This window comes from Adiantum capillus-veneris, chromosome 20 (assembly GCF_014529385.1).
Source record: "Adiantum capillus-veneris isolate H3 chromosome 20, ASM1452938v2, whole genome shotgun sequence".
Classification (NCBI taxonomy): Eukaryota; Viridiplantae; Streptophyta; class Polypodiopsida; order Polypodiales; family Pteridaceae; genus Adiantum; species Adiantum capillus-veneris.
This window is the reverse complement of record NC_140950.1, coordinates 50,166,406-50,179,049: the sequence shown is the minus strand read 5'-3', so window position 1 is coordinate 50,179,049 and position 12,644 is coordinate 50,166,406. Positions and strand designations below refer to the sequence as shown.

Here is a 12,644-nt window from a genome sequence, read left to right as displayed (position 1 = left end):
TTTCTTTTCTTCATGTACTGCATGCATAGGCTCTTTGCAAAATTCATTCTGTGTATCCCGAACTGCATGTGTAGATTCTTTGAAAAATTCACCCTGCGTATCCTGAAGCTGTAAAGCCTCACCCTCAAAGACTTCTACTTCATGCACAACATCTGCAAAACCCAACTTTGCATACACAGCTTCAACTATGTCTTCATCATTAGCCTATAAGAAGGTAGCATCGTGCACAATAAATTCATCAATCACAGCTTCTAACTTTGATCGTACTTGTCCTCGAATATCTGCGTAGTCCGGTAGACTTGCACTCTGTTCTTGATAGCATTCATACTGCTCATATCTTACCTGTACAATAGCTTCTTTGTTTAGGTGCGAAATCCTAAACCTGCAGAAAAACACAACAAGCTGTAATTCTCTGTTTTGGACTGTTTCGAGCGGAGCAAGGACGCCTACGCGTGTCTCAGGTGCTCCCGCACGCAATGGGACAGTTCCATTGTAAATCGGACGAGTTTTCACGTGAGAAAACTCTCCGTTCTTGCATTCCTTTGCGATGGAACTGTGCGTACGTGAATTAGCTAATCCGGTTCCTGTACAGAAGGCTCTTGCGTTGGCAAACGCGCATAAAACCCCCAGAACTGTACATGGTCATCTGAGAAGCCCAACTAGAGGGGCATTACCATATGTGCAAAGGGGAGAGAGAGATGCGCGAGAGCAAATTGTTGCGCTACATAGAGCAAGGGAGAAGGCAAGCTTTCCATTAAAGCTGTGAGCATCTGCACCCACTACTCACACACATTGTAGCACTCCCTAAGTGAAAATCAGCCCTCCCTCTTGAAATGGGCGCCCCCTCTTGCTGATGCTTCTGGCAAATCAGCTTGGAGCCGCCATGTGTCCCTTATGCCTGTTTTGAGTTAATTTCCTAGTACCCACCAACTTATAAGTGTCGCGAGGGGCCTAAATGCCTTTGAACTAAGCCTAGACACCCTTTTACTGCTCAGATTTCAATGCCGATTGGCCAGGCCAACTCCGGTGACCTGCCCTTTCTGACTGCGGGTGAAAGTCTCGGCCGTCGGCTGTTTCACTTTGGCCATACAATGTCCGGCCATTTGCAACTTCAAAAAGAGGGTCCCAAAAATTAAACAAAAATCATCGGAAAGAAACCAACAACTCAAGTTAGCAATTGCCACGTCTTCGTGACATTGACCCCGCCGCATGCAGGAAATTTGGGACGACCTTGTCACTACCGGAGGCGACATCACCTCGGCATGCATGGCTGACCTCTTACTATTCAAGCTTCCCCCACGCTTTGATCCCTACTTTCAGAGTTTGCTCACATCTGGACGTACCTCCTTCCCACCTGGTATGAGATTCTCTCGTCCCTCAGACAGATCGAGGGGCACTACGCATTCAAAGCGGGAGGTGTTGTTGATGCAGAAGGAGCTTTGATCGCTCAAGGAGGCAACAAGAAAGGTAAAGGTAAGAAGAAGAAGGTCATCGAATGTTACCACTGCCACAAGAAAGGGCACAAAGAATCAGAATGCAGAAAAAGGAAGCGCGCAGAGGCCAACAGAAACAGACAACCTCGACTGCAGTTGTAGCCTCTCAGGAGACGGCGGGGACCGCTCTTGTTCCAACGAGACGGGCCACGCTCTTGCTTCATCGCAGTCAGGTACTTGGGTTGTTGACAGTGGAGCCACCACTCACATGACTCCCCAACAGTCTTGGTTTAGCTCTCTCAGGGAGGCTCATGGGCAAACCGTCACTATGGGTGACAACCATGAGATTCCAGTGTCTGGCACAGGCCAGATTACCCTCTTCTGTTCTACCGCAGACCCGAAGTTCAATTCAGTAGAGGCGCTTAACGTCCTGGACATGGCCTTCAATCTCCTCTTTGTGTCGAGTTTTAACTCTCAGGGAGTTGACATACACTTTGGGAGTGGCACAATTATCATTTCTGATCCGATACATACTGTTCTTACACGAGGTGAGAGCGATGGTTCCCTATACAGCCTCACTGCTCCTCTGTCTTGGACCACGGAGTCTTCTTGTCTATGGCATGCACGATTTGGACATCTATGATATCAGCAGCTTCAGCAGGCTGCTAGGACCTCTATGGTGGAGAGTTTACCAGCGATATGCTCCTCATGAGGCATATGCAAGGCTTTCCGGATGGGCAAGCAACACAGGGTTGCCTTTCTGAAGCAAGCATCCAATAGAGCTTCGGCACCACTCGCACTTGTTCACATTGATCTATGTGGCTCGATGAGCACTCCTTAATTTTCTGGCTCATAGTTTTTACTTGTGCTTGTGGACGATTTCAGCAGGTACACGTGGGCTTCGTTCTTAAAGCTCAAGTCGGAGGCTTTCAGCTTCATTCAGAATTGGAAGACGATGGTCGAAAAGGAGAAGGACTTGCATGTCAAATGTATTCGCTCATTGTTTTTACTTGTGCTTGTGGATGATCAGCAGGTACACATGGGGTTCGTTCTTAAAGCTCAAGTCGGAGGCTTTCAGTTTCATTCAAAATTGGAAGATGATGGTCGAAAAGGAGGACTTGCATGTCAAATGTATTCGCTCAGACAGAGGGGGTGAGTTCACCTTAAAGGACTTTGTACAATGGTGCAAGTCAGAGGGCATCCAGCGCCAGCTGACTACTCCCTACACATCTTCCCAAAACGGAGTTGTTGAGCGGAAGAACCGGACTATCATGGAGATGGCTCGTGCGATGCTCGCACATGCTTCTTTACCTCAGATTTATTGGGCGGAGGCATGTAACACGACGGTTTACATCCAGAACCGTTCTCCTACTCATGCTTTGCAGGACATGACTCCTATCAAGGCGCAAGCCCTCGGTCTCACACTTTCGAGTTTTTGGGTGTCCGGCCTTTGTTCATGTGCCAAAGGAGAAGCGATAAAAGTTAGACTTCAAGTCGAAGAAGCTCATCTTCCTAGGCTATTCACGAGAGTCTGATGGATACCGGCTTTATGATCCTGACGCCAAGACCACCACAGGTAGCCGTGATGTGACTTTCATGGAGCTTTTCAACACACCTGTAGACAGGCAGCATCCAAGCCTATACTTTCCCTACCTCCTCCTCCCCCACCTCCTTCACCTGATCCCAACCCTACACCTTTCCCTGTACCCTCTACACTGTAGTGAGTTATTTCCCCTGATCATGCCATGTCAGATTCTGATTTTGATATGGATGATGGTTCTCCTTTGGTGGAGGCGGTCCCACTTCGCAAGGAGAAGTTAGGACCTGGTTGGCTCTACTCTATGGTTTCTTCCTCTGGAGTCACAAAGTTACCGGACTGGCCAAAACCTGGAGAGCCTCGACGTTCTGCACGCCTCAAGGAGAGGCAAGTTTATGACGGCGCAGAGTTCGTGAACTTTGCACTCATGTCCTTGATTCAGGCTTCACCAGTTGAGCCTTCCTTGGTGGAGGATGCACCCCAGCATGATTGGTGGAAGCGTGCCATGCAGATAGAGCTGGACGTTATCGAGCGGAATAAAACCTGGACTTTGGTTCCTAGGCCCAACAAGCGGAAGGTGGTTTCTACGAAATGGATTTTCAAGACAAAGCACAAGGCCAATGGTTACCTCGACAAACACAAGGCGAGACTTGTTGCTCGGGGTTTCACACAACAACCAGGCATGGATTTTGACGAGACCTTTGCTCCCACCGCTCGCACGACTACGCACAGTGTTTTTGCAACCAACTTTGGTTGGCCTATCTTCCAGATGGATGTCAAAATTGCTTTTTCTAAACGGAGATTTGGATAAAGAAGTTTATGTGGAGCAAACTCCTAGGTTTCGTATACCAGGCAAGGAGGATTGGATCTATTAGTTGTGGAAAGCATTGTATGGACTGAAGCAGGCTGGACGACAGTGGTACCTCACACTTGACCAGTTTCTCGTGAAGCTGGGGGTTATTGCGTACCTCATTAGATTCCAACTGTTATGTTGTCTCTGATGACTCTTTGGTTGCGATAGTGATTGTCTATGTGGACGATCTCGTCAGCAAGATCAAGTCGATTATAAAAGCTATGGAGACACGTTTCGAGATGACTGATCTTGGGCTTCTTCACTATTTTCTTGGATTCGAGATCCTTCAGGCACCGAAGGCATCTTCTTTTCTTAGCGGAAGTATGTGAAGGCTATCTTGGAGAGATTCGAGATGACAGGCTGCAGACCGATTGGCACTCCTCTTGAGCTTGGAGAGAACATATCGCTTTAGGATCCTTCCCCATGGATTGACCTGGAGCAGTACAGGAATGTTGTTGGTTGCCTCGTATGGCTGACTTATTCCCGACTTGACATCTGTTACACAGTTTCTATCCTCAGTTCCTTCAATACCCGACCTAGTGTGCCCAACGTACTTTGCGGTACATCAACGGCACTTTGGACCGTGGTGTGCTCTATGGTCGCACCTTACTTGGTTGGTGCGATTCAGATTGGGTAGGAAATCCAGATGCTCGGCGCTCTACTACAGGAGTAGTTGTCACACTCGGCTCGAGACCCATTTCATGGAGCAGTAAGCGGCAACCCATAGCTGTGCTATCTTCCACAGAGGCGGAGTACAGAGCAGCTTGCTATGTTGCTTGTGAGGCCATATGGCTACGGAGATTACTACGAGAGTTGTGTTTTCCCTAGACTGCTACGACTCGTCTTTTGTGTGACAATGAGAGTTGCATTGCTATTGCCAAGAACCCTATCTTTCACGCTCGGACAAAGCACATTGAGGTGCATTACCACCACTATGTTTGGGAGCGGGTTTTGGCAAGAGATCTTCATTTGGAGTATGTCCCTACGTTAGACAATGCAACAAACATCTTCACGAAGGCTGTACCTCAGCGGATTTTGGCTTCTCACCTTCGACCCATCTCTATTGTCTCAGCATCCGGTGTTGAGAGGGGGTGTTAGAGTTACACCACCGTTACTTCGTCATTTTGTATGGCTAGTGATTGTCCTGGGTTGGCCACCCATCGCACATCACGTAGATTGCATGGACGGACACTTTAGCACGTGTCTGGTCGGTCATTTTCTGAGCTTGGTTGGTTGCACACATTTTTAGCCATTTTTGGGCTTTTATGTTTTTTGCACCAATCTAACATTCTATAAATAGAATGGTTAGGGTCTTGTAGTCATTCATTGTGTATTGAGAGAATTATTTGCAGAGCACTTGTGTTCCCCTCTCTCTCTCTCTCTCTCTCTCTCTCTCTCTCTCTCTCTCTCTCTCTCTCTCTCTCTCCGGCGCGCGTGGCTCACATCTCCGTTGCTCACTCTCACAAAATTTTGCATTGGACTTAGGCTTCTGTCCTTCATGGTCTGACTTGTCATCCTTATTCTGTGACTTTCTTTGTGGGCATTCATTCGTAAAATGTCCCTCTTCTTCACAAATGAAGCATTTCTTGGCCTCTCTTAGAGCTTTCCTTTCTTCCAAAAATTTACTAGAAAAATGCCTTTTTATGTCCTTGTCCTCGCCCAGAAGAAGATTTAGTATGCTTCTTGGGCGTGCCAGCTACATCAGTGGAGGGCTTCTTTGTGGGAGGCACAAAACGCTTTGCTGCAACATTGCCCTTGGCTGAAAACTGTTTGCCTTGGGACCCTCTCTTGTTGCCATTAAATCCATCGGAATTAACGTTCAACAGAAGATTACTGGCCAATCGTGCCATGCTGTCATCACATCCACTTCAAAAGTGTTTGTAAGCCATCCAGGTGCAAAAGTTGTTTGGTCCATGTTGTAGGTGTTGACCTTAGTTCAACAATACGGTCCACCATTGAAGCGCATTTCCTTTCAAGAAAGTGGCAGCCTTACATGTGTGAAGTTTCCTCTAGCGGAGCACCACTTTTTTGGGCACTTGTTTATGACAATTTGACTCCTTTGAGTTAGCCTAAGGATTACAAGGAAGGTGGGTAGGTAGCAAAGTTTGAAACTTTCAGGGGAATTGATGATCAATTGAAGGCTTTGACCTCAATTTGATGCAGACCATTCCAACACTCGCATCACCTGGTCTACATGTCATATCTGCATTTTGGGCATATGGCTGTGAGATAAACCGACCATACCAAAGTGTGCTCCATGCATTTGAAAATGGCCATTGGCACCCTGGAAACCTGGTTGGACACCTATGTTCCCATACATTGGGTTAACCATGCTTGGTTGCATTGTTGCAAACGCTTTCCTAGCATATAACCTTGCAAACCTGTGGAAGGTCCAACCATAGCTTGAAACACTGAACCACCTCCGAAATAGCTAAGATATGAAGTAGGTAATGGAAGGGTCTAATGCATAGCCTATTCATTAGTCCATTAACCATTCACAAACGGTTTTTCTCCAAGTAAAGTAGGTTGCTTTGGGTCAATGGACACCGTTGGTTGCTCAATCACATGGGCTTTCCCTCAAGTATCATGAGACCCTTGTGCATGGGAAATCTCCTTTTCTTGCAATGGCTTAGTCATGCCCTGTGTCGGAGCTTGAAAACCTTGTGTAGGAGCCTGTAAGAACTCCTACATCCTTGGTTCTTGACCAATTGCTGAAAAATTTCCATGTAGCTAAGCAATTGAGCTCTAAACCACCTGTCCTCCTCTTGAAGAGTTGGAGGAACTTTCTTTGTGCCATGTGAGGAAGATCCCCCTTCCAGACCTGGTCTCTCTTCTTTGCCATAATGATATGCTATGTGTTGCTTTCACCCACAACAATCCATGTTGCACTTTTTGAAGAGAAAGTGATTATCCTGTCAATGGAACCATATAACCGGCTAGTACACAGTAGAGGGTGGCACTAATTTAATTACGTGTTAAGATTACATAGAGGATTGAGAAGAAGAGAGAACACAAACGCATCCATTGACCAAAATGTCACTACGCAAATGGAGACCGGCACCCTGTAGGCCCCAAAGATTGGCGTCCCTTCGGTATTTCTTTATTCAATTGAGAATAGACGTTCTCAACACTTACATCAAACTCTCACCAACCTGTCCAAACGTGTGAAGGGCTGAAATTGCAGGTTTTCGACCCAATTTCGGTAGCATGACGGCGCCAAAACCCCTGTAGGTCAAAAGTACACGTCTAGGAGTTTGTGGTGAGTTGTAACCGAATTTCAGCATGCTGCAATTTTCTGTTTTGGTCATTGACAGACAAACTCTTGTATAACCACCCCAAGGCTTCGCCGAGGCTTCCTTGGTGTTATCTTGTAGTGCAGGTGCGAAACCCTAAACCTGCAAATAAACACAACACGCTGTAATTCGCTGTTTTGGATCGTTTTGAGCGAGCAAACACGTCTATGAGTGTCTCCGAAGCTCCCACACGCAATGGGACACTTCCCCTTTGGTTTGGATCAATTTTCATGCAAGAAAACTCTTTGCTTTCGCAATATGTTGCGATGGAACTTTGCGTATTTGTGGGGGATTAGCAATTAGCTAATCTGGTTTTTGTTTAGAATGCTCTTGCCTTGGCAAACACGCATTAGAACCTACAAAATTGTACGTGGTCGAGAGAGAGAGAGAGAGAGAGAGAGAGAGAGAGAGAGAGAGAGAGAGAGAGAATGAAATGAAATGTTATATTAACGTCTTCAAAAGGCCAAAGTGACCTATGAGACCAGAAAGTTACAATGTGGTGGATCTGATACAAAGTCAAAGTCAGAGTAACAAGATGACAACAAAGACAAAAATGAAATAACAAATGTCACAATAAAATACTATGGAATCCTAAACTACTAGGTGTGAACAGCAGCTAGCTGGGATAGCTAGATCACAAGAGATCCAGCATTGGTCGCTGGCGGGTCTCATCAATCTCCTCCATGGTCAGGAGTCTGACCGGGCGTGAGAGAGAGAGAGAGAGAGAGAGAGAGAGAGAGAGATGCATGAGAGCAAAATCATTGGACTACATTAGACAAGGGAGAAGACACGCTTGGAATTAAAGGTTCAAACCTGAAAATCCACTCACAAATGAGCGTGAGGCAGCCCGTTGTCTTCTCTCTCTCTCTCTCTCTCTCTCTCTCTCTACGCCTTGTGCGACGGAAGAAACGTTCTTGAGTAGAGACTCGGGAGAGGCATGGCGACTCTTTCATGAGCACTCCTCTCCCCCAATGATTACTTCTCCTGATGTGTGGGGCCAATATGCAACATCGTTATATATGGTTCCTGGACATGACCCCCTTCCAAATCCTAAAGGACCATTATCTACGAGCACCTTCTTTACCACTGAGGGTAAAGAGAGCCATTGACAGGTTGAGGACCGGGAGGGCATATGATCATGATGGTCTAGTAGCGGAGCACTTTATACATGCTAGGGATATGCGGACTGAGGTTCTTGCAGTATTGTTCAATCGTGCCATGTGTGAGGAGCTACCTGAGTATTGGAGGTTGTCTACTATTGTGCCCATCTTCAAGGCAGGTGATCCTACAGAGCCAGGAAATTACCGCACTATTATGGTTGGACACACATTGGCACGGTTGTATGCATCTATTCTTGAGCAGGAGTTGAGTAATTAAGCAGAGGGTGAGGGTGTACGGGCAAAGGGCAGGCTTGTTTCAAGAGGGGTTTCTCCACTCATGATCATATTTTGACACTCAGAGCCATCATTGAGGAGGGCAGTTAACATGGAAGACGGATTTATTGTAGCTTTGTGGATTTCCGCAAAGCATTTGACATGGTACCGAGAGCTCGATTGATGTGCAGACTACAGGAGATGGGGGTGCCCATAGTGTTGATTTGGGGGATTATGGCTTTATACAGATCAATGATGGGACATGTACGCACCCCGGAGGGAATATCTGACTTAGTTCACTTCACTATTGGGGTGAAACAGGGTTGCCCATTGTCTCCTACTCTATTTGGTATGTATGTTGATGAGGTGTCTGAATACATTGACAGAGAGAGCGATAGAGGTGCTCATCTGGCAGGGACGTGGATCCCATTGTTGTTATATGCTGATGATATTGTGTTGATCTCTGACTCACCTAAGGGTATGCAACGACGTTTGGATGCATTACACAGTTTTGCAGAGGATAGCGGATTGTCTGTAAACCTTGGTAAAACCAAGGTTATGGTATTTAACACCACACCACAGTGGATCAGCACCTACTTTCACATATGGTCATGATACTGTGGAGTATACAGATGCATACACGTACCTTGGGGTAGTCTTCACTGGGCCGAGGTTTTCTTTTGGTGAGAGCAGCAGAGACTATATTGACTAGAGCTTATGCGGCCTTGGGAAGCTTGGAGGGGATGTGTTCGCAGGCTCAGTTCCAGGAACCTCGGACAAAGCTATGGCTCTTTGATACTTTAGTAGCCTCAGCTATGATGTATGGGGTTCAGGTATGGGGACCTTCTGTAGGCCAAGATGGTTGGAGACGTATGGAGAGGCCCTTGGTATCTATGATCTCTCGACGTATTAGAGCCAAGGCCTCCGTACCTCACGCTATCATTCGAGCAGAGCTAGCTGCCCACCCATGGAGATTGAGGCGCTTACCAGATCAGTCTCCTTTGTGCACAGCTTATGGGATACTACTAGACACAGATATGCTAGACTGGCCCTTGAGTCTTCCAGACAGTCAGTGGGACACAGTTTCACTACGATTTGTAGCATCACTCTTTGGACCATGTGGAAGGCTCGTTGTGCTCACATTATGGACTCACAATCTTCCCCTAAATCCACCATTTGGACTGAGGTGTTGCAAACTCTTCGCAGTCAATGCGATACTTCAGCAGGCTCCTCCAAGGCAGCGGAGCGGTGTAGACGTGCAAGTATATCATCAATGAATTGTTAGGTAATAGTACTGAAATGTGGCACCTATTGAAGATGTAGCTATATCTGTGTGCATGCTTTATCTCTTTTGTAGGTTACAGTTGGCCATGTCTTAACTTATTGCTAAAAACAGCTTTTGTAACAGGTGCTTGCTCAAACTGGGTCATGCCTCGTCAAGTGCCACAGGTTTGTGAAAATTAGTGAAGGAATACTTGTTAAACTCGAACATGAAAAATTTGCATTGTTCTTGTTATACCCACTACACCCATTATTGGGCACTGATGATATTAATGGGGATGTTATCGTCTTTAGTCAATACTATGCATGATGTAGCATATGGTATCTCATGTTATGCATAACTACAGCGAGTCTACAAAATTCAAGTTAGGATTTTCCTAGTTTTATTTAGATACATGGTTAACAACATATCGGTGGACATGTGCATTCCAAATTGTAATGGTGGACATGTCGACTCACCTGGCTCAAGTTTTGTTAATATTTGGTATGTTAGTGTGCTATACATGCCCTACAAGCCATCTATTTGTTGAATCAAGCTATGAGCCTTGTTGAAAGGGGATGTGTGGGTCCTATGAGGCAGCACTGATCTTGGGGTAATTTTGCCCATCATATCACTTTGGTAAACTAGGCCACTGGCCACTGCTAGACCTTCAGTTTACCCCTAGTTTACCACATTGATCTGATGGCGGTTATTTTCCATGATCCATGACACTTAACCTCAATCATAGAACCCATCTCAACCTTCCTGTGTTATTTAGGGACGTGACAGCGGTAGGCTTCAATATGTCTACCTGTGTCTGGAAAACCCTTGTACACAGTTGCTCGTGTGTGGGAATAATGCTAATGGGGATGTCGTACTATATAGGCATTACAATGCACAATGGAGGTGATATCTATGCTGTTTGCTTGATGACTACCATGAGATGTAACTTACACTCTTTTAAAAGGTAAATCTAGGCTTTTTCCTGGATACATGTAGGTATAACTTGCGACATTGGGTCTTAATGTGTTTGTATAGATCACCAACGCTGAAAGCATCTCTCTATGCATGATTGCTTTGTTAAGGCAAAGGTATGTTCTATACAGGTGCAATGGACGACTTTACAAAACAGAACCTCAGATTATTTGAAGTTGTATGTTTTGAAGGTTTTTTTCTCAAACAAGTACATTACTGCTCAAGTTTTTCACACCCCAACTAGGACGGTGGCAGCAGCAGCTTGCTCACAAGAAAAGGACTTGATGGAGAAAATGGAATCACATTCTGATTGTGCAGCTGCAGCGAAAATTGGTCAAGTGCTAGCCAACAGGCTGAAAGAGAAGGAGATACCTGCCATCCACTTTAGCTACACAAAGGACCAACGATACCATGGAAAATTGAAAGCTCTGGTAGATGGCATCAGGGAGCATGGAATTAGTTTTGTGGGCTGAAGCTGCTGCAGAGCATATTGCATGTCTGAGTGCTATTTAGCATGACTTGACTGAAGTATCTTCCTCATCAGATCGACACTTCAACTCTGATCTTAAGCAAATTAAAATTGGGGTTCACTTCATCAAATTTCTCTCTTGGATGTATGAGAGAGCGAACCTGAAGATCTGGCTACTGCTTGTAAGACGTGCCATACTCCAGTAGAATTCTTGATTGATTATGGCATGAAGTGCTGCTATGCTTTTTTGTTAAACTTAGGGAATGCAAAAAAGGGGGGACTTTTACAATGGTACGGTGAAAAAAAAAAGGTGGTTGCATGGTCAATGCCAAAATCCCCAACGCTTTTTGAGATGTAATCCTCATTTTTCGGTCTGTTAGCATGCAGGGGTTTTCGTAGGGTTGTGGGTGTGTTGTGTATATGTATGTGTGTATTTTTTTGTAGGGTTGTGGCAAGTGTATCGGTGTGTTGTGTGTATATGGGCGCGCGCGCACGCACACACACACACGTGCGCGTGCCTGCATGTTCAAAAAGTTCTTTCAAAAATGTAGCGTTCCATATTTCTCTGCGAAAATTGAGTAGGTTTGCAGGAATTTTTAGATCCCATCTTCAAGGAGCCTAAGTTATTTGGTTATCAACTGGTGCAAGTTTTGTGGTAAGGTCTGAAGTGGTTACTCAACCCAAATGCCCAGTGATACAATCCCTGCTGACCCGCACATGGCGCGTGGCCAAGGCTATACCCAAGTGTGGGATGCACAAGAGCGGTGCTAACTCATTGGTTCCTTGGTATATATTGAAGTCACTGATAGTGATACCAAGCATTTGAACATTAGAGGTTGCACTCATGAATTTAACAGTTTGTGGCATTTACTGAAAGTGAAAATATTTTGTGTCTCTGTTACAAAGTTTCCTGTGGTTCATTTCTTTTTTATTGCCCAAGCAAGCAACACTTCCCATAGATATGAACCCTTATCCAAGCAAGGCTTATTTCAAAAAGGCTCCCTTCTCTTCAATGATATAAAAGCATGTAAGGATGCTCAAGTGGAAGAATGTTGCCATTAGAGTAGGTGTAGCCCATGAGATTGCTTTTGATGTTAAACAAAGGGAGCAAAGCAGACAAAGATGGTTTTGTGACTCTTGAAAGGTCTCCTATTCAAGTTTGGGAGATCAGTTAGCGTTGAGGAATATTCTATCAAACCACATTCTCTCTCTCTCTCTCTCTCTCTCTCTCTCTCTCTCTCTCTCTCTCTCTCTTGATGCAAGTGCTAACTCGAAAGGACACGAAGTATTTAGAGAGTGACTCATGCAAAGCTAACTGTGTGTTGTGATTGAATTGTCCTTGGATTGGTGTTTTTCCTTTTCTTATTCTATGATGCTTTCCCTAATTTGGGCTTCATAAGTGAACACAACACACACACACACACACACACACACACACACATGTATATGT

At 45.5% G+C, this 12,644-nt stretch overlaps 1 protein-coding gene across 2 annotated transcripts in view; it reads left to right on the top strand.

Annotated features, from left to right (window-relative positions):
• Nucleotides 1-11,573, top strand: part of LOC147432492 (uncharacterized) — a 102,515-nt gene extending 90,942 nt beyond the window's left edge. For both annotated transcript variants that reach the window (XM_086492415.1, XM_086492416.1), the window contains 2 exons: nt 9,898-9,938; nt 10,857-11,573. In XM_086492415.1, coding sequence (XP_086348541.1) covers nt 9,918-9,938; nt 10,857-11,198 — 363 coding nt within the window. In that variant the 5' untranslated portion in view covers nt 9,898-9,917 and the 3' untranslated portion in view covers nt 11,199-11,573. The remainder of the gene's footprint in view (nt 1-9,897; nt 9,939-10,856) is intronic.
• Nucleotides 11,574-12,644: the final 1,071 nt, after the last annotated feature.